Source organism: Hoplias malabaricus, chromosome 4 (assembly GCF_029633855.1).
Source record: "Hoplias malabaricus isolate fHopMal1 chromosome 4, fHopMal1.hap1, whole genome shotgun sequence".
Lineage (NCBI taxonomy): Eukaryota > Metazoa > Chordata > Actinopteri > Characiformes > Erythrinidae > Hoplias > Hoplias malabaricus.
The window spans coordinates 34,198,898-34,220,003 of record NC_089803.1 but is presented as its reverse complement, the minus strand read 5'-3'; the positions used below and the strand labels follow the sequence as shown (position 1 = coordinate 34,220,003).

The following is a 21,106-nucleotide window of genomic DNA, read 5'->3' as shown; positions in this document are numbered from 1 at the left end:
TAAGACAGTTAAATTCACCTAGTAAACGTACAATTAATTGTCTCTGATGTTTTTTACCAAACCAAATTCTGATTTGTTAATGGAATTCTTGAAGGTGTTTCTGAAGCATCTGAATACTATCAAGTAATACTTGAGCACCTGAGTTTCACTACCTGTAGAGCTATAGCTGTCCTTACATCTACTTAATATTAATCACAGTTGTACTTATTAAAGGCTCCACACAGGTAGAAACCCATTTTTACATGCACTACTTGATCATTTTAAGCTTCAACATTCATGAAAGCCAAACATATGAGAAGTTCTCCTTCCCACAGTGTGGTAATACATCAGTAAACAGTGGACATTCCACAGTGAAAGAGAGAATATGGCTGGATACACAGGGAGTAATGGAGAGCAAGAGATGAGAAACAACTATCGTACCGGCTTCCATGGACGTCTGTGCCAGGAAGCACTGCCGGGACAAGGCTGCATGTTGCACTGCTCTACATCAGGAGGTTTGTCCAGCATCTCACAGTTGTGTTCATTTAGTCTCTGACCATTTGGTCTCTGGCACACTACCAGCCGTGTGCGCTGCCCACCACCACATGACAGAGTACACTGAGGGACGAAGAAAGACAAAGGTTTTAAAAGGAGAAAGACAGAAGTTCAAATAGAAGAGAAAGTACCAATAGGATAAAGGAAAAAAACATTGAAACTCTCAATAATGCCAGGAAGCACTGGGAATGAAAAGAGAGATGGATATTTATAATGTGATAATAGAGTTAAGACACAATATAAGAACACTGGTATGGAATTTCAATCTGTAATGATCTCAGTTCCTCAACCTTTTTTCTTGGAAAAGAGAAAACCTACACAATAACCCATGCTCTTTCAATTAGCTTTCCATTAGAAAGCCATTGCTCTTATGGCCCTGTCAGGGCTTTATGGCAGTCAGAATAAGTTTCCTCATCAGAAATGCACACTGATGAGTAATACAGAGAGATGCTGGCAGTGGTAGTGGAAAAACCATTTCACAGTTACTCAGGACATTTAAAAGGCACTCCTTGAATTAGGATGAGACTGAGTTCAAAATATGTTCCGTTTACTCAGATGCAGATTTTGCATTCAGTTCATACAAAGCTGGAATAGACCTCTCATATTTAAGACAGATATATATGTGTGTAAGATTTAAACATCATTTAATACATAAATAGGTTTACTTAATTATTAAGCATGGATGGCGCCACAGAACAAACCCTAACAAAACAACCGACAGTGTAAGTGCAAATTTTGTAAAGTAATTCTAAATATTTACCTCTCCCCAAATGCCGTAGTTCCAAAGTGGACAAGGTCCTGAATCACAGCTCTTTGACTCGCTGGGTTTGACTCTCTCATCACAGTAGTTTGAGCTGCGACCCTCTGAGTCCTGACACACTACTACTCTCCTCTGGAAACCACCTTCACATGTACTCGAGCACTATGGCAGGAGCAGACACATGGCACAAATTCAACAAACACAAGTGCCACATATTCAGCACAAATAATTAGCATTTAAACCTAGAACATTGAGAAAGGATAGTAAGGAAGCATTAAATGAAGACAAAATATTATTTTCTCTGAACTCATGATCAAATTTCTTCTGAGATCAATGGCACTTTAAGAATACTTGCTAACGAATATTAACTGGACAAAATAGTCTTTTGTTTACTAGTCTCAGCCACAGACACACTGCCCACAAGTTGATGAAGGGTCTGATACCTTCTGTGTGTTAAGCTGGCCTCACTGTCAGGATTTTGCCATTTGAATTCTGATTGGTTATTTGTACATCCACGTCTACACACTTCTGAGTATTATTTGCACTGGCTCTGGTAGAGGTCCAACATGAATCATAAAGACTGCCTCCTTCTACATGTCATAAAGGAATAGCAGACTTGTGAGTGGTCCTTTTGCATATCAGTCAAATATCTTTTCCTGCAGTAGTAGGTGGCTCTTGGCCACGTTATGAAAGGTGAAAGGTACCAGACTATTCCTAGTTGTTTACTATGAAGTTCATCATATATTCCTTGTCAATTAGAACAAGTTTAAAATTGAATTTCTATGAGTTATGAATTTCACTGGGATCTATGAACTTGTGAGGTTATTTGGGAATACTGTGTTCCCATGATTAATGTGCCTGTTTGTGTTTGTGTGAGTTTATGAAGATTAATGAGAGGACATACTGATCCCCATGGCCCAGTCCTCCACTGGTTGTCAGCAGAGGGGACGTTCCAGCTGCTGTGTGCAGGATGGCTGCCGGGATCATAGGGCAAATAGGGTTGGTTGTTGGGCCAGAGGTGATAGACTGAATAGCAAGGGACTGCAGCACATTCTTGCTCATTGCTAGGCTTCTCATCTGGATGGCAGAAAGACTCATCCACCTGCTGGTTGTAGCTCATACACACCACTTGTCGCGTAGAGCGACCCACTCCACACGACACAGAGCACTATAGAGGAGAAAGATTAAGAATTGACTAACAACTTCATTTATTGACTTAATTTCATTAAGGCATAATTTCAGTAATGATACACACAGATGACCACTCTCCCTCTCTCCAATGGCCACAAGGGCTGAAGCACAATGAGGATTCCGGGGGGCGAGGTAGGTGGGCACAATAAGATTCATCAGCCACTCCTCCCTGAGCGTCTCTGCAGCTGACATACCGTGCTCTCTCACCCTTACCACAAGAGACCGAGCACTGAAACAGACAAACACAAAAACAGAGCTTGGTACAAACCTACACATTTTCTAAAATTACACACATAGCTTTGAATAAAATGCCTCATAACCTCACTTTTTTCCTCTTTACATGCTTATTATACAGTGATACATGTGAAGATCTAAAACCTAGTAACAAATATGAACTACTTAGCTAATACTACAAAACCATTACTTAAGGTATGTATATCGCCATTTTCAAAAATGTGGGGACATTGTGCAAAATGAAAATAAAATAAAATCCAATAATGTGCAAAACATTTAACCCCAATTTATAATTTAAAATAGTATAAAAGACAACATTTTAAGTTAGTTAATTCATTTTTGATAAACTTGCCCATTTTGAATTTGATGCTAGCAACACATTCCAAAAAGAATGTGATGGGATAGTGTTTGCACTATGCACCACTGTGCTGCATCACCATTTCTTTTAACAACACTTTTAACATTTAGCAACTGAGGTGTTTTGTAGTTCTCAAAGTGAACTTCAAAGTTTTCACATTCTTGCTTGTTATAGGAATCCAGCTGCTCAACAGTTCAGGGTTAAAGTGTTTTTCGATAAATAATGCAGCAGTTGTTTTCAGGGGTGACGCCTGGATTAGTAAAGCTCCCAGAGCCATGCAGTTTTAGTCCATGCAGAATGTGAATTGGCCTTTTCTTACAGAAAATAACAAGGCCTTCTCGGAAAAAGACAAGGTCTTGATGGCAGAATGTTTCTCCAAAACAAGTATATATCAATAAGCATTAACAGTGCCTTCACAGATGTGCATGTCACCCATGCCATATGAACAAATGCCCATTCATATCACCACAGGCACTGGTTTTTGAACTGTGTGCTTATTACAAACTGGATGGTCCCTCTCCTCTTTAGCCCGGAGGACCCAGCATCAATGATTACCAAAAGATTTTCCCATTTCATACCACAGTCCATCTTAAATTAGCTGGGGCTCAGACAAGGTGGCGGTAGTTTCTCCTTTGCATTTGAGAGGTTGTGAATGCAGTGACAATCCATGACAGTGATTTACAGACAATGGCTTTGGGAAATATTTCTGAGCCCATGCAGTGATTTCCACTAAAGAAATGTGCCTGTTATCAATTCAGTGCTGTGTGAGGACCCAAAAATCACAGCCAGCTAATACAGGTTTTTGGGTTCCTTGAATACTCGGGATTCCCTTTCATGATATTATGAGCCCAAATCTCCAAGTTTGTATTATTTTAAGTGGAGAAACCATGTCCTTGATTTTTTTCACTTTTTCCCCATGCAGTCATTCACAGAGTGGTGAAACCTTACCCATTTTATTTCTGAAAGACTCTTTTTAAACCCAATCATGTCACTGACCTGTCGCCTATTAACCTATTTTTTTTCCCCACAACGTTTTTACTTTATCCGGAATTAGTTGATGGCAACAAATTCAAAATGGGCAATTACACTTCAAAAACCAATACAATTTCCAATTTCAATTACAATTAGTGTTTGTCCTACTTTTAAATAAAGTTTTCCGGAAATGAGTTTATATTTTGAACACTGTAGTACTCACCTCAGAACCACATTGGTTAAATTATAAAACAACACAAAGAATTGAAAAGGAAACTGATGGTGATTCACTTACTAAAGAAAAAAAATATATATATTTTCTATTTGTTTTTATTGAGTTCACACAGTATTTCAGCACCAGTTTGTCTTCACCTGAGTGGGTTAGGTGTTTGGAACAGAAAGAAAGAAACTTGATTTTGGTTACATCAAAAAGAACTGCTTACATTACAGATACCACCAGAATAGCTAATGCAATCAAATCATTATTAACACTGATTTTATTTTCATATTACTTACAACCACCATATGTAACATTACATGCTTTGAGGAATTGGCTGAGTTGCCACATTTAAACAGACACCTTAAAAGTTCATCTCTGTATCTAGAAACATACATACATGTGTTTGTGTACTTGTGTGTATGTGTATGTATGTTGCTGTGTCTCACTCACTGTTGTCCAGGATCCATATCTCCACTGGGTGAGTAACTGCCCAGGTGCTGCAGGTCGTGGTGTGTTGAGTACTGATGATACCCGAGGACAGGCTATTAAGTCACACTCCTGCATAAACATGCATACATGTACATGTAGGTTACAATAAGGATACATAATTGAGTAGCCATCTGTTTCCTTGTGCCTATGTATATTTGTGGTTGTGTGTGCTCGTGCACCTGATTGTCCCGTGGCCTTGAAGCAGCATTACACTCCCTATCATCGACAGTCTTGCTATAAGCACCGGAAACACACCTGACTGCTCTCATTTGGTATCCATGACCACAAGTCACCGGACACTGCAAAAACATACACAAACACACAGCTCAACACTTGCATGACTGATCTAAAAATACTATGTACACAGTATTATATATATTGTACTATATTGCTTCTGGCAGAGAAGTGGCACACAGATGGTGTTGAGGTGCAGGGCGTCGCAGAACGCAGAATGAAAGAATCAAATCTTTGGCAATAGGCTCCCCATAGCGTTCGTTTGTGAGACAAGATCTGCGCCCATTTGGGGAAGATAAATAAAAAAGTAAACAAAAACAATAAACCCCAAACGCACACAGCGCTTTATAACAAAAGATAATTTGATTATCTTTCCTGATAGGAACAAGCACAGAAACTTAAAGAGTGTATGCTTTTCTGTTAACTCTGTTTTCTGCTAGTTGTGTTCATTTTTATCATTAGTGTTAGTCTTCAGTTGAGAGAGAAACATTAGAAGTTAGCACTAGTATACTGCTCCCTCAAAGATAAAAGTCAGTGTATACATACCATATCAAAACAGCTGTGCATGCCCAGAGTGACAGGGACTGAATAAATTTGTCAGTGTTAGACCATTTAATCAGACCAATTAATCCAGTCAATGGATCACATTTACTTTAAAGGGTACTTCACGCATATTTTAGTCTAATGAATACTAGCCTACTTTACCCAAACCAATCCTCCTTTCTACACTCTCCAGCACACACACACACACACACACACACACACACACACACACACACACACACACACACACACACACACACACATTACTCTCACTGGGGTTTGACCACCATCTGTCTTAACTCACGTCATGTTCGATGTTTAAAAAGCTCAAAGGAAGTGCTCCAGGACGTGTTTATTTGGGTTGCAAATTATGATTACACATGCATTAAGCAGCATACATATACCGACCATCTTCTGTTCACCAAAGACCCGACTCATCACCCAAAATGGTTTTTGACTATATATATAACATGTATTATAAAGATAGATTGAGCATTATATAGCTTTATGTTTTTTTCCAAAAGTGTGGTAGTACATATTCATGATAGACAGAAAGCAAACAGAGCTACATGAGGTGGGGTGTGTGCTATTGTTTATGAAAGAACACTGTGGAGGGAATAGGACATTGTGATGAATTATGAGGAGCTCTGCTTACACTTCAAATCCATTTCCTCTGAACTAGCTCCACTTCAACCTCATATCCTTAAAAGAGCAATCTATGACCCACTACCACACACACACAAACTTACCGCACTCCAGACACCAACTTGCCAAGAAGCACATTCTGGAAGTTCACAGCTGCCTATGGTGGAGGGTTTGCTGTTGGGATCACAGTGCTCATCACTGAGTTGCTTTTCTGCCAAAACACAGAACACCTGTCTGTGTCTCACTCCTTTCCCACATGTCACCATACACTACAAAGTAGGGAGGAAACAGAGACATGTACTCATGGCCATAGGATTTGTGTATGAGTGAAAATAAATATGGTTTTGTGTATACTGTCTGTCAAACAATTGGGGTATTTTTTCAATGAGCTTTGTCATTTGTTAGTCATAAACTACATTTAACATTAAAGGAACACTAGGTAGTATTTTTACCTTAAAAGTACAGCTTCAAAATCATTGTGATCATCAAATGACATATAATAGAAAGAACAGTCTCTGGCTTTGCTACTTTGGGTTCAGCACTGCCGAAACTGCACTATGTAGATTTTGGAGAAGGGTATGAAACCCCATTAATTTCAGGACAGTGCTGTATAAATTAATTAGACTCTGCAACAAAAACAGAAAATCTTACCATGTGTTCCTTTAAAGACAAAGCAGATTTATTTTGAGGAGAACAATACCATATGTGAAAATATTTTTGGCACTACTTCTTCAGAAATAATGTCAAACTAAACACATCACACATAATAATTGTTTTAATAACAGCACACACCTGCGCTCAGAAGTGTGTTGAAACAATTAATGAACTTATTAATTTTTGAAACCAAGAAAAACAACATATAACTAAATGTATTAATAAACATATACTTTAACAAAGGCTTTGTACATTTTTATTCTAAATTAATCTAAATAATTTTAAAAGTGAGCAAGTTTGTCCTAAACCTTTGACTGAGGATGCAGCGCATATGTAAACTTACCTCAGTCCACTCACTGGCTGACCAATCAGGACAGTGTATGTCATTGCAGTGCTCAGTGATGACTCTCGGATACTCACTACACTCTCTCTCCACCAGTCTACGACCCAGGTTATTCATACAGTAAGAACTGCGTGTGCGAGTGCCTTGTCCACAAGTCTTAGAGCACTATATAAATCAAAAAGTAAAATCAGCGTCTGTAAACATCTTCCATTAAAACACATCTTTAGCGTTCAAAACACATTGAAAGATAACTTCGAAGTCACAATTTTTTCTGCAGTCAGACTAGCAACTGATTGTCATATTACTGTGACAGTTATGAGGAGTTTAAAATTCAGACATCAAACAAATCAAGGCTGAAGACTAGTACATTGTATATATGATTTCTTGATGAAAAGTTACTATAAATATGTTTAAGCAGCAATCTGAAGAAAAATCGACACTGTGAGACAAGAGAGAGACAAATTTTCTAAATTGTCTAACCTGAGACCAGGCACTGTACTGCCAGCTCTTCAACAAACAGTCTCCATGGCAAGGCTCACGGCTCTGAGGTTTGGCCAACTCCGCACAGGCTCTAGATTCCACTTTCTCACTCACACTTTTTGTCTGAGCATAGCGCATACATATTATGTCCACAGTACGATACCCAGGCCCACACTTTGTGGAGCACTCACTCTTACCTGCCTCATGCCACCTGAAAAAGAAGGATAGACACTTAATTCAGAACTATGCTGTGATACAGAACAATCACACTGAACAGCAAAGTTTCCAGGTAGTTTAACCCACACCAGCATTTTCAGTTTTATACATCACACTCTGGCTCCAGATTAAACTCAGGCCTCCATTCTTTATGACGTATTATTCGACTGTCCAATGTAATGGATATATAATGGATATATTATATGACCATTCATTATTCTTCATTCAAATTTTGTTTGACGTATGGTGAGAATATCAAACTCTGAATCTTGCACTGAGTGTACTTTTATACCTCTACTTAGGGATATTGGTTTCTGACATTGGTAGGAATTTTGACATAATTTAAAATGTATTTGCAATGTCTTAGTAGAATTTACAGGCTTATCATCTTTCAGTGAGGCTCAGACACAGGACTTTATCCTGTTGTCAGTCTGTTTAAATGATCATACCTGAGTTCACAGTCTGTATTGCAGGTCTCCACAGCTCCCCTGGGTCGAGGCAGATGCTCACACCTCTGGTCAGAAACCACCAAGTGATCACTATTACGTACACACACTGCTTTTCGTCGCCTCTCTCCTAATGTAATACAAACACATTTGTCAAGATGTAAAGTGCAAAATATGTAGATGTAGTTTGCATTGGAGATTGCTTAGCTCAGGCTGTTATTAAAGGACTCATCCAAAATGGCTACTAAGATACAGAGCAAGGAAGGACACCTTGGCAGATGCGACTGCACTCCTGCCAGGGGCCAGACGAGTCCCACACAAATTGTTCTTGCTGCTCCTCTATCGGAATGTTAAAAGAATAACGTACATCAGGATTATAGAGGTTTCCCACACACAGCACCTGAAGAAGTGAAGCATTAGAAAGATTTGAGCATTAGTGAAAGAATTAACTCATAGAACAAATGCACAGATGATACACCCAGTTGGCTTCTAACCACAAATAAAAAATGTAAAATTGTAAGTACCAGTAGAGTTACCCTGTTAAACTTGCCTGTAAAATGAGTTCCTCCTCAATACGCTCTGTGCAGTTGATCCTCTCCACTGTAGTGTTGGAGCCACTGTACTCAACCTCAGTTCCCTTAAAGGATATTTCCCTTTTAAACATGGATACCACCAAGTTTCCGTTCAGAAGGAAGTTGGACTGACTGTCAGAAAGAGCTGTGATGACAGGGTATTAAAAGACATGCAACTCCAACACTGCTAAAGAATACCTATTTTAAAAATATAATTTCAAAGAATAACATTTTCAAAGTTGGAATTCAAATTTCAGTTATAACTTATATTATCAACAATGTCACTTAAAGAAGTTTTAAGTGGGTAACTTTACTCTAACAACACAGAGCTTAACAATTACCACTAGGTGGGTTGTGCTGTGAAAAAATAAAATACAACTATCCAGCATTTGACCAAGCCATAAAAACACATATGTTGGAATTTGTGTCAATAAGTAAGCGTGGGTGTCAATTTTTATAGGTTATCCATACTGCAATCACAATATTGGTTATTGGTTCTTTCTTCAAACAGTTTAGATCTACTCATGCATCTTTTGCCATTTCATGAAATCAAGGCAAGTAGTTTGCATATTAATTACAGCACATAATAATCAATTGAATCATATTTTAAATGTTATGAAAGCATTATCTACATATCCAAACCACAGATGCACATTTCTTTTTACTCTACAATGAACAAATGGCAACTGCAAACCTTATCTATTCATATAAAACTTTAAGTCTGTAAATTGTTTTATAAATATGTTCCTTAAATATGTGTTTTAGTTTTCCTATGGGTTGTGTGTGTGTGTGTGTGTGTGTGTGTGTGTGTGTGTGTGTGTAAGCCCACATGTCAGTGTTTGTTTACCTGGTCACCCTTTAAAGGGGCCACTTTGCTCTTGTAATGGTGTGAACAGTTCAAGCAAATGCAGTACTCTCCTTAACACACTTGTGCACTTTCACTCCTTATTACTCTCTTTCATCAACTCTTTTCCTACATCTGTCTCTAATTACCACTTCTTTCTCCCTCATTCATCTTTCTTTCTTTCTGACACTTCGTTTGCTTTCCCTTCACCCTTCTTTCCCCACATTTCTGAGACTGTCTGGATTCTTGTTTCCTCGTTCCATTCTCAGAGGAAAAGAGCTAGCACTCACTGGAAACCATAGCCACAGTATTAATTTCAATGGCAATCATTTTTACAGAGTTTATCCACATTGTTAAACAAGTGACATGTGAGAATATATAAACATGAGAATGAATAAGTAGTCTTTCTCCCAAATTGCTGCAATACATTTACTTTTCTGCCCTCTATGGCCAGTTGTAACAGGATGACTTGAGAGAAAAGAAAAAAGGTGCCTCTTCAAGAAAGACCTACCAAGGTAGTTATCATCTTCTGGTGTTCCAGAGTAGCTGACCTGCTTTATATCAATGTTGGTTGCACCAGCTGGAATTCGTACCACAACATTATAACCTATGGAACAGAAGTTGAGAGAAAATTAATTAAAAAAAATAAATTAAAAAACCCTTTTTTTTCCTTTGGTTTGCTCACAGAAAAAAGTGAGGTTTTTTTCTCAATCACATCTTGAGTTAATAGCTTCACTATGTTCCACAGTCTGATCCAGGGGAAATGGAGGGTGCCCTTTAGGCTTCAAATGTCACACATGGAGAATCACACCCAAGAAAGAAAGAAAAAGAATGAAAACAAGGAAAAAAGAAAACCTTGCTCTCACAAATAACCTCATTACCCCCATGGAGGTCCACCCACAAAATAAAAATTGAGAAGAAACACACACACACACACACACACACACACACACACACACACACACAGAGGTATATATATATACCAAAATACTCAAGGTTTAGTCAGTTACTGGACAGTTAAGTCCATAGAGGGCAGCACTAGTAAAGGTTATGGCAATTTCTTTGACCATCTTGCTTATAACAGATCCAAAGCAAGATTTCCCTATTATGAGTTCATGGTACAATTCATGCATGTAGATCTGTATATACAATGTGACCAAAGAACTTTGAAAAGAGTTAGGTTAGTAGAGCTCAGTAAATATCACCCATTCTACCCAAATCTACTTAGAATCTTATTTCACAATAACACATTTACAGATAGCAACCAGAGTACTGATTTATGTCACTGTGTAAATGGGGTGGACAGTGTGAGCCTTTAAGTGTATGTTGAGTCTGACACAAGCATACCACTGCAGTTGTCTCCCCCATGGAGAAAATCTACAGGCACTGATGTGAGATCAGAGACTATCCCAAACTATCAGCACAATACCACATCCCCACAAACTCACATACACAGGCACGAATCTGAGACTGGTTAGAGGCAGCAGGGCAAACCACAAACTATCCACACAATCGCCCTCCATACAAACGCTCCAATCTAAGATCACAGACAGTGGGCCAAAACCTCAGGCTGTCCACACAATGGAAACAGACCAAAGCCTGACCCCAGAATGCAAACATGGTATTGAAACAGAAAGGGAATACGCTCTGACTTGAAGCTTCAAGATGCTTGTGGTCTACCTCAGATTGAAACCAATAGGCCTCAAATCACAACAGAAAAATCAGAGTGTATGGGAGGGCTTGACCACAAGGATTGGCACTGGCAAATGAAATTAAGCACCAGAATCCCTAGAGAGTAACTGAGGTCTTTGGGTTTCTCAGGCTTGTGTATAAATCATTGTCGTGAGAGTGATTCTCCAACAAATATTCAGATGCAAACAGATGTACATCCTCCTAGAGAGACAGCAGATAAAGGTGCACATGACGCACATAATTAATTATCCTGAGCAGGCCAGCAACCCATTATCATTCCTTGATTAATTCACTATGGACACTATTTCCATAGCTGCAAAAAACAGAAATCAAAGTGAAATTTAAATGTGTGTGCACATTGCTGGCACACATGCTCTGTATTCGATTAACACAGACCAGTTTGTGTGTATCACTCTGTATTGGGTGCATTTTTTTGCATTTTTCTAACATGCAGACCAATATGCAAATATATGCTCAACTGTCTGGCACGACGCAGGTGTGCAGGGGTCACACTTTTAAATAGGTTTTAAAAATCCCTGGTCTGTCTGGTCTGCCTTTTGCTGAATATTTCAATGGTCTAATTGCACTACATTACATGACATGTAAATTTAATATAAATGTTACTGAATAACTGATTTTATTTTTTTATATGCGTGATCTAGGTACAATACACAAGATTTGTCATTAAGTGGGACCCAATGGAGAATGTAGACTGTTTATGAAAAAGGAGGAAATAAAACATTGCAACTTAAAGAACCTAACTTCGGTTTGGAACAAAAACATTTATGGATTTTTGGGGGGCAGCCTCGCCTGACAGGTTAGCCAGTGTTTTAGAACCTTGTCTGAATGATGAAAATCTTTCTGATTTTGTAGCAATGTAAAAAAGATTTTAAATGGGGGGGCACCCTGCTGTGATTTACTGTATTCTCATCCCAGGCAGTTCTGATGTTTTGGGTTTTGACTTAGTCTAGCTATAGGAGCACTGCTTGCAATCTCCCTTGTCTTAAAACAAAACACACCTGCTGGAGATTAACTTTCAAAGGGTTTTTAGACCAATCATATCTTGAAAGGGATTTATGTGTACAAATATTTATTCATTCATTGGACAGCATTGATGCTATCCACCTTTGTTTGTGATGGGTAAGGCAACAGATTGCTAATATATGAATTGTAAGCGTACCATATTGTGCATTGTTGAATGTGCCAGCGACAGTTTTGCATGAGGAATTGTCCCCTCCACACACTCCACATTTATCATTTCGTGCCTTGGAGTTTAAAACGTGATCACAGCCTGCTTGCTGGGGAAAAAAATAGTAAAAAAAAATAGTTAAAAAAAATTATACATATATATATATATATATATATATATATATATATATATATATATATATATATATATATATATATATATATATATATATATATATATATTTTTTTTTTTTTTTTTTTTCTCCAATTTCCAATAACACCAATAGAGTTGCCAAATGTGCATCTCTTAGCAGTATATTATTTGTCATATTATGTTTACCCTGCAGAGGCCTTGCACACAGATGTCGTAAGTGTCTGGTCCACATGGTGTTCCATCAACCACACGATCTCGGAGCTGGTAGTACGCCATTGTCCCAGCTACACGACAGAACAGCTTACATCGATCCTTCATTAAGACTGTAAAAAAAGGCAAGCTATGTAGTATCATTACAAGCAATGTCCAAAACACACATAATTTAAAGATTATTCTTGCATTTTGGTTCCATTTCAATCGTGTCCTAATAAATAATAAATAGATAAATATACATCATACCGGAAATTTTGGGAAAAAATTGGGAAAATAATTTGCACCAAATCTAGCTATATGCAGCCTACATAGATTCAAATGTTTAGATAAAATGTTTAGATAAACTGATTTTAAAAAATGGGATTAAAAAGGATTTACTCTGGTTTGAATAAAATGCACAATGTACTGAATTTCTTAAAAACACATTTTCTAGGTCAAATGTGGCCCTTGTAAAGCCCTGTATCAATTTTGACAGCAGGCTGGCTTAGAGGACTTTTGCTTGTATAATATGATAATTATGATTGCTCAAGGTCTGTCAGTTTGGTCTGTACCACTCTGGAGTCCCAACCATCAGTAATTTTGACAGTGAACTCAATTTCAAGGACCACATTCATAATATCTCTGAGTGAGCCTCTTTTTAATGCCTCCACTGTTAACAATGAGATTTAGACATTTTGCGTTTGTCTCATCCTGGCAGGATCTGAAGTCATGAAGAGTTCTTTAGCTAGTTTAAAAGTTCTAACTGGGAAAGCTGAAGGTGTGTGCTGTAAATGAAACACTTACTGCCACTGTATTTTGGTACCCAGCGTACAGTGGGAGGTAGTCCGTTGATGTTAAAGTGTTTGCCATCAAACTGGGAGCACTGTTCTTCTCTGAAGTCTTTCCAGCCTCTCGGACAGGGCTCTGTGTTACAGGAACGGAACTTCATGCGCCGTCCAACACAAAACCGCCCTCCATTCCTTGGTCTATATTCACACACACAACCATAAACAGACAGAAGAGGACATAAAAACTTCTTCCATTGCTCCCACATTAAAAACACAAAATATCTGGAATAAAGATTAAATATTTTTGGTTAATGTTTTTCTGTTCATTGCCAAAAAAATGCAGTTTGTTGCCAGGAAATGTTTTCATTTTGTTTCTTATGGCAGCAGTTCTTAAACTGGGGGCATGACCCCTCGGTGAGTAACCATAAAAAATAGGGTTCATGACATTATTTTCTGTCTGAATGGATGCATAAATTATTGTTTATAAACATTTTTAGCAATTAACTCTATTAAAACCATTTAGCAGTTTAAAACCATTTATTTATACTGTTCCTCCACAATAAAGTAATGGACCAGATGCTCTGTCTATGCAAATATAGATCTTTCCTGGTTTATTAAAGAAAAGAGTAGGAAAAAATCAAACAAAGAGAAAAACCCAGCTGAATGCTTGAGAATGCTTAAAGGTCTAAATACTAGCTGAAAATAAGAGAAATTATATCATGTGCTGAAGTTCATATATCACGCATATAAATTATGCGACATTCCTACAAGTCAACTAATATATATATATATATATATATATATATATATATCAGTTGCAGTTAATCTCAGATAAGAGTGGATTATTTTCACTGTGTACTTACTCTGGTCTGTTGCAGTCTCTGGACGTGCTACGTGTTCCACCACCGCATGTCCTGGAACAAACACTGTAGGGCCCCCATGGTCCCCATTCACCATGCACAGGCCTTGCTTCCATCTCTTTATTTACACACATACCATGCCTGCAGTGCTGTGCACAGACAAAAGACAAGCTGAAAAAAAATACATCCATCACAGTTTCTTGATTCCTAGCCATGCATGTAGTGTGTCAAAATAAAACCATCAATACCACTGACAGATTTAAAGCATGTAGAGGAGAATCTTCTGCTTAATCCTTCAGTCTTAATCCACTGTTTATACGTAAAACTATATCTGGGAAGAAAACTCAGTATTTGCTAATCCTGTTATTATTTACGCAGGTGTAAGGCCTCAAGTATAGGCCCAGCTGCAGGAATAAAACTGAGCCTGTGCTGGGAAAGAGTTGGCCATACTATACTCAGTTCCTCAATGGATGAGATGATCCAGAGACCAGCATTCTCCACTAACCTATCCACACTTCCATCTTCAGTGACAGTCTTTATTGTAACAGATGGTCCTTAAGGCATCACTTACAACCAGCCTGTCAGATGAGCATTTGTAGTGCTAATCTTAAGCAGGATCCTCGTTACATTCCTATATGAATAGTGTCACACGACCTGTACATATTCTGTTTATACTTTCTCTCTCTGGCTGGGTCTTAGGGTACTTCAAAAGGCATTAAAAATTAAATATATCTGCAATGCCACTCATATGATCACATAATATAATAACATTACAATAATGAAGTCTACTTGTTGTGTTTGCCCTGCGAAGGACTGCTGCCACCTCCAGGGTGTGTTCCCGTAAACACCCAGCGATTCAGGGTAGGCCTTGGACACACCGCAACCCTGAACTGAACATTTACACACACACACACACACACACACTAGGTATTGGATGATCACCTCAAATAATATAATACGAACTGCCACGAGGATAGATTTGGAGAAAGTTAAACCAACATATTCACACACAGAATACCACACTTACTGGAATAATGTTCTTTGGTTTTATTCTAATGTTGGGCGTTATTTGTTGTTTGTTTGTTTGTTAGTTTTCAGCATATAAATACTTACTGCTCAGATAAATAGCTTTTAAAATCTCATAATCTCTGGTGCCTGAAACTTTTGCACAGTATATATATATATATATATATATATATATATATATATATATATATATATATATATATATATATATATATATCCATCCATCCATCCATTATCTGTAACCGCTTATCTTACTTATACACATTTGCTACTGAGCTAATGCAGCATATTTGCTTCAGACCTCATGCAATGAACTCATGAACTCTAATCACTGCACGAGTCCAGTTGAGAGCCAAACTGACCTGTTCTGGGTTGAATGCCCAGCAAACAGTGAGAGCGACTTACTGGCAGCACTAGCAGGCCTTGTCTCAGGGAGCATGGCTGCCTTTTCAGAGTCTGTAACCAAATCCACCCGTGGTGCAGCAGCAATGGTGGTGGGCTCCTTTCAGAGCAGGAATGCAGGACAGTCCGGCGTCTGTCTCGCTGCATCTCCCCGGCACAGGCTCACCGCTGGCACACACTCCAGCGCAAAAGCAGGCATGGTAGTGGCGCGCACGCACACACACACACGCACACACACACCGATAAGGAAACCCAAGAGCATAGATAACACAGTGACAGAGCTCATTACCCTCCCTGACATCCAGCTTAGGTCCCTCTCTGTCTGTCTCCCTGCATTACTATATCCCTCTGTCTTGTTATTTTCTCTATACCTCAGTCATTTTGTCTCTCTTTTCCTCCTCTGGAATGACATAATTACACTGGAAAACAACATAAGACCCAGTATTGACAAGAATAAGACAAATTCTCATTCTACACTACAGGCTCCATTTATTGTTAATGTGATTTACTAATGATGAGCCAAGAGTGCATATTTCCCCTTTGTGCATTTGACTGAAGAGGAGGATTGTCCTAAAGTGGAAATCTGTGGAACGCAACACACCTTGCAGTGAAAAAGGAAAAACAAGAAGAAAGGCTAAGGGAGAAGACAGACAAAAAAACTCAAGCCATTGTTTTGCACAGTCTCAGTTACCTCCTCACACTGTCACAAAAAATATATTTTAAATGCTTTGAAAAGTAGTGGTATGAGCCCGATTTGCCTGATACTAGCATATTTTAGTTTCTTCCTGTGCATAATGACCTGAGCAGGTCAGGAGAGCTCAATAAAAGTCACTTTTCCCCGAGGAGATGAGGGCCTGTCTAGTACATGACTCTGCATAAATGAGCTACATGATCACGTTCTGGTGGTAACACCTGCAAAGTCAAACCTTCAATAAATGACATCCATAATACATCAAAGAAAACGTCTCATCTATCTATATTAACAAAGAAAAATTTAACTGTATTACTCAATAATTTGCCACTCTGAATCTAAAACAGTATTTTTAATTTTAGTAAATTCAAAGTTATACTACAACACACAAATATAAATGCGCGTCTGATAATATTTATAACAGTTGGAAGCTTTCTTCCACTTATAATCAGCTAATTTAAAACTTGACAAGAAATCCAATGAAAAAAATCCCCAATACACACATTTACAAATATAAATGCTGATCTACAATCCTGTACATGTTTCTAGCTGTTGTTTGTTCTTCCATATAAACTAGCCTACCTGGTCAATTAGAAATTGGAACAGGCTGGTGTTTGTTAATGCAATGTGGTTGTAGCCTTAGGCTCAACAAAAGTATGCCATGTGTGAAACAGGGTTTAGGTAAGACCAGGCAGATGAAATAATGATAGAGTAAAAGTCTTATATTAAACGACAGGCAGGTGTTATTCGCTCGAGGCATGAAACAAATGCTAATGTTTTTGTAATGCAATTAAAGGAGTGAGCAAGGCTGCATTTTTTGCTGCCCTTCATAATTAGTTCAATGTCTAAAATGATTCCTTCCTGATCTATTATATAATATTATAGACTAATATAAGTATGTATTTTTTGGAATATGAAAGGTCTGTTTTATCACCTTGAATGAAATTATCCTGTAAAGCAGTTTCAAGCTTTCAGAACCTTCACCCACGAAAACATATCCATACAGGCTTTTATACAAACATCCTACACAGGTCCAAACTGACAAACCACTCCTTACTGGAATGCCTCTGATACATCTATAAGTACATGGTGTAAGATATTTATGTCTGATTTGCGGCCCTAGCAAGACATCGGTTACATTTTTCATTTAGTGATTTTACCTTATTAAAAATATGGCCTCAACCTTTATAAATATATTTTATATGAAGTAAAAGATAAAAAAACACGCTTTTATTTACACCAAGCTCTTTTCACATGTAAACACCCCTTCCTTTATTTCCAAAAACCTTAATTGCTAGCACTTTAAACCCAGTATATGGTGTGTGTGTGTGTGTGTGCGTGCGCATATGTGGATAGCCGGGGACCACCAGAGAGCTCCTTGTGAGGACCCTGAGAGCTGTCAGATTGAAGGGGAGAGCAGCCTGTCAAATAGCCCCACAGTCTGAAGCTAGCCTAAGCCTTTAAGGCATTCTCTTCCCTGCTGGTATTTCATGTTTACAACGCTTTTATTTAGCCTGAAAAGGAAGGGGGTTTTGAAATGAGTCCAGAGAAAAAAAGAAAAAATGGGGCCAGGTGTATGGGTGGGTTGGCAATACAGCCATCTTGGACTGAATCACTAATTTGTCACTAAATTTACAAATTTACAAATGTCCTCCTAAAAGTGTTAAAATAGTGACACAGTGACAATACATCACCTCTCTCTGTAGCTTTAGACTTTAAATGTTTCAGATTTTTCACATATATGACAAAACAAAAGACATTTGAAGTAGCTCAGCTGTTACAACCACGTTCCAAATTAGAATTTTACAAACGTTCTGTATGCTTACTTTCCTATAACTATTTAAAATCAACAATGAATATGTGCTTAAGACAGTTCACATGATATTTTACTGTGGTTTGTGTGCACGTGTTTTCTGCTCATAATGAATGAAAACAAATAAAAACATTTTTACAAATAAAAGTTATTTATAAAAACAGCTATTTCCAAGCACCTGCTCCAGCGGGGTGCTCTATGGTTAGCGCTGCCCTGTAATTGCAATGAAGCTTCTTTCCAGCACGTTATTTTGCTCAAAAATGCCATACATCAGTGCTGGAATGAGAGGACACGCCAGCTGATTTAAAAACCTTGCGCTCTTTCATTTTAACACGGCCATTTCCATAAGACATCAGCTTTCATGTTGGCTTTCTCACAGCTCAGGGTTGGAGTTCACCATAGCCACAGCAGGGTTCAATTTGCACAGTCCTCTACTCTCAGACACACACACACACACACACACAAACTTACACACACACACACACACACACACACACACACACACACACACACACTTATAATACTTTATTTGGATTTAACATATAAAATACAATATCATATAAAGCCCAGATAATGGTTCAGAGTCATTGCACAGTTCATAATTAAATTCACTGTATGCATTTCTCATGGAGACAGATGACAGCATCTTCACCAGATAAACAGACTCCCTATAACTGCAGAAACAGAACAATACTTCACTATGTGCTTGGCCTTCTTCTTTCCCAGTCCTACAATCCGTAGGCCACGCGCACACAGCCTGTGAACGTGCCCTAAACTTCCAAACACCAAGGCAACTACTTTATAGGAATAGCCACTCGCATTAAGAATCTTCATCAGTGGCTGATATTTTAAAACTTTAGTGGTGTAACACAACTCCATATATCCATCGTAAGAACATCCAACTTCCACAATCACCACACTCCTCCTCCCTTCATTAATCAGAACAATGTCAGGAGAACACATACACACACACACACACACACACACACACACACACGCACACGCACACGCACACACACATACAAACACAATACTGGACATCAGAAGGACTGGACATTACAATATGTAACAATTTGTGACCAACGTAGAACCTGCATACATAAGTGACCATTTGAAATTATGTGAAATTAAAAAAAAGAGAAAGAGTAAAGACCTATTAGGATGGGATTAGTTTTACCTGTGGACGTGGAGGTAAAGTAATTACCCAAGTATATCAGTAATTTAATCGTTCCTATTTCAGGAAAGATTCCTGAGCCTTTTACCTACTGTAAAACGAGCAGAAAATATGAACCCAAGTTATATTAATCCTGTATGAATTGAAATGTAGAGTAATACTGTGTCATATCCAGGGGATAATGGAGATTTTCCTGGGTTTTCTTGAGAACGGAGGAACTGAAGGAGGCATTTAGTGATGAAATATACTGTTTAAGTAAAAGCTCGTTAAGCATTTTAACATGCAAGTTTTTGAACATTTCTAAAACCAAGCACCGTAACATTTTATCAATCAAGTAATCTACACTTGATAAAGGAACAGGGCATCGCTGGAACTAGATATATATTACTGATGTACATTTCTATAAGGGTCCGACTGATAAAACAGTGCTGTAACTAATTCACAGCCTCGTTTATTTTGAGTAACACCTCGCTCTGGTGTTTTAGCTTTAATTATCCGGAGAAAGCTGAGCAGATGTAATTTACTTATCAGAAAGTCAGTAACGGTGAAATGTGTCCGTGTATTTGTGTCGTTATAGGGACAGACAAGATGACTTTCTCTTTGTTAAAAATATAGTAGAAAATAAAAGGCTGTGTCACAGAAACATTCTCCAAACATAAAGAAGACACTATGACAAATATTACCTCCAAACGTTCAACACATTTCTGTTCGAGGCTCCAGTAAAACACTGAGCTGCACCGCGGTGGATGGAGGAGCTACAACGGTGAAGCAGCACAAGTGTGTCCCAGTTCAGCTCTGAACTCTCTGACCCCTTGAACACGCATTTTTTAGGTCCCTAAAAGAGTACTAGTCTAGGGAAAAGAGGACCTCTGGTCACCGCCAAACAGGTCCAAATTTAGTTCACAAACTAGAACTAACAACAGACGGTGTAGTGGTGTATTGACACCATGTTAAGTTCTCTCTGTGAAATACGGCTGAATAAACAGTTTAAACTCGCTCATGCGCTTTTCAACATTAGGTGTCAGTCAGTTAGTCAATAAGCGCAAATGCCTTTTCTAGGCTGGCCCCGCAGAGGGTCCGGCAATAATAATTAATAACTAAGATTAGCAATAATTTTCTCTTATTTCAAACCAAACTCAGCCTGAATTTGCTATTCCAATACCACCACCACATTTGGCTACTGGCATGTTCTAACTGTGGAAAATAATATGAGAAGAACATTTATGTTGCTCTTGGGTTTTACTCTGGTCTTTTATTATGTTTTGTTTAAACATATCCAACAAGTATGAAGAAGGAAAATAAAAACAAAAATAGAAGAAGAAATAGAAGTCAGGGAAATTTTCATAAACTTTTTTCAAGGCACTGTATGTCATAAGGGGTAGATAATCACA

The 21,106-nt window shown here is 38.2% G+C and overlaps 1 protein-coding gene across 1 annotated transcript in view; it reads right to left on the bottom strand.

Moving 5' to 3' along the window:
- LOC136694501 (A disintegrin and metalloproteinase with thrombospondin motifs 20) overlaps window positions 1-21,106 on the bottom strand; it is a 79,110-nt gene that overhangs the window by 23,158 nt on the left and 34,846 nt on the right. Inside the window, exons 12-28 of the mRNA XM_066668119.1 lie at window positions 14,613-14,758; window positions 13,766-13,947; window positions 12,956-13,092; window positions 12,608-12,725; window positions 10,247-10,342; window positions 8,870-9,036; window positions 8,590-8,719; window positions 8,323-8,449; window positions 7,658-7,868; window positions 7,178-7,342; window positions 6,285-6,449; window positions 4,938-5,057; window positions 4,720-4,827; window positions 2,550-2,714; window positions 2,199-2,462; window positions 1,295-1,456; window positions 421-597 (exon numbers count right to left, since the gene is read on the bottom strand). Coding sequence (XP_066524216.1) covers window positions 421-597; window positions 1,295-1,456; window positions 2,199-2,462; window positions 2,550-2,714; window positions 4,720-4,827; window positions 4,938-5,057; window positions 6,285-6,449; window positions 7,178-7,342; window positions 7,658-7,868; window positions 8,323-8,449; window positions 8,590-8,719; window positions 8,870-9,036; window positions 10,247-10,342; window positions 12,608-12,725; window positions 12,956-13,092; window positions 13,766-13,947; window positions 14,613-14,758 — 2,640 coding nt within the window. The remainder of the gene's footprint in view (window positions 1-420; window positions 598-1,294; window positions 1,457-2,198; window positions 2,463-2,549; window positions 2,715-4,719; window positions 4,828-4,937; window positions 5,058-6,284; window positions 6,450-7,177; window positions 7,343-7,657; window positions 7,869-8,322; window positions 8,450-8,589; window positions 8,720-8,869; window positions 9,037-10,246; window positions 10,343-12,607; window positions 12,726-12,955; window positions 13,093-13,765; window positions 13,948-14,612; window positions 14,759-21,106) is intronic.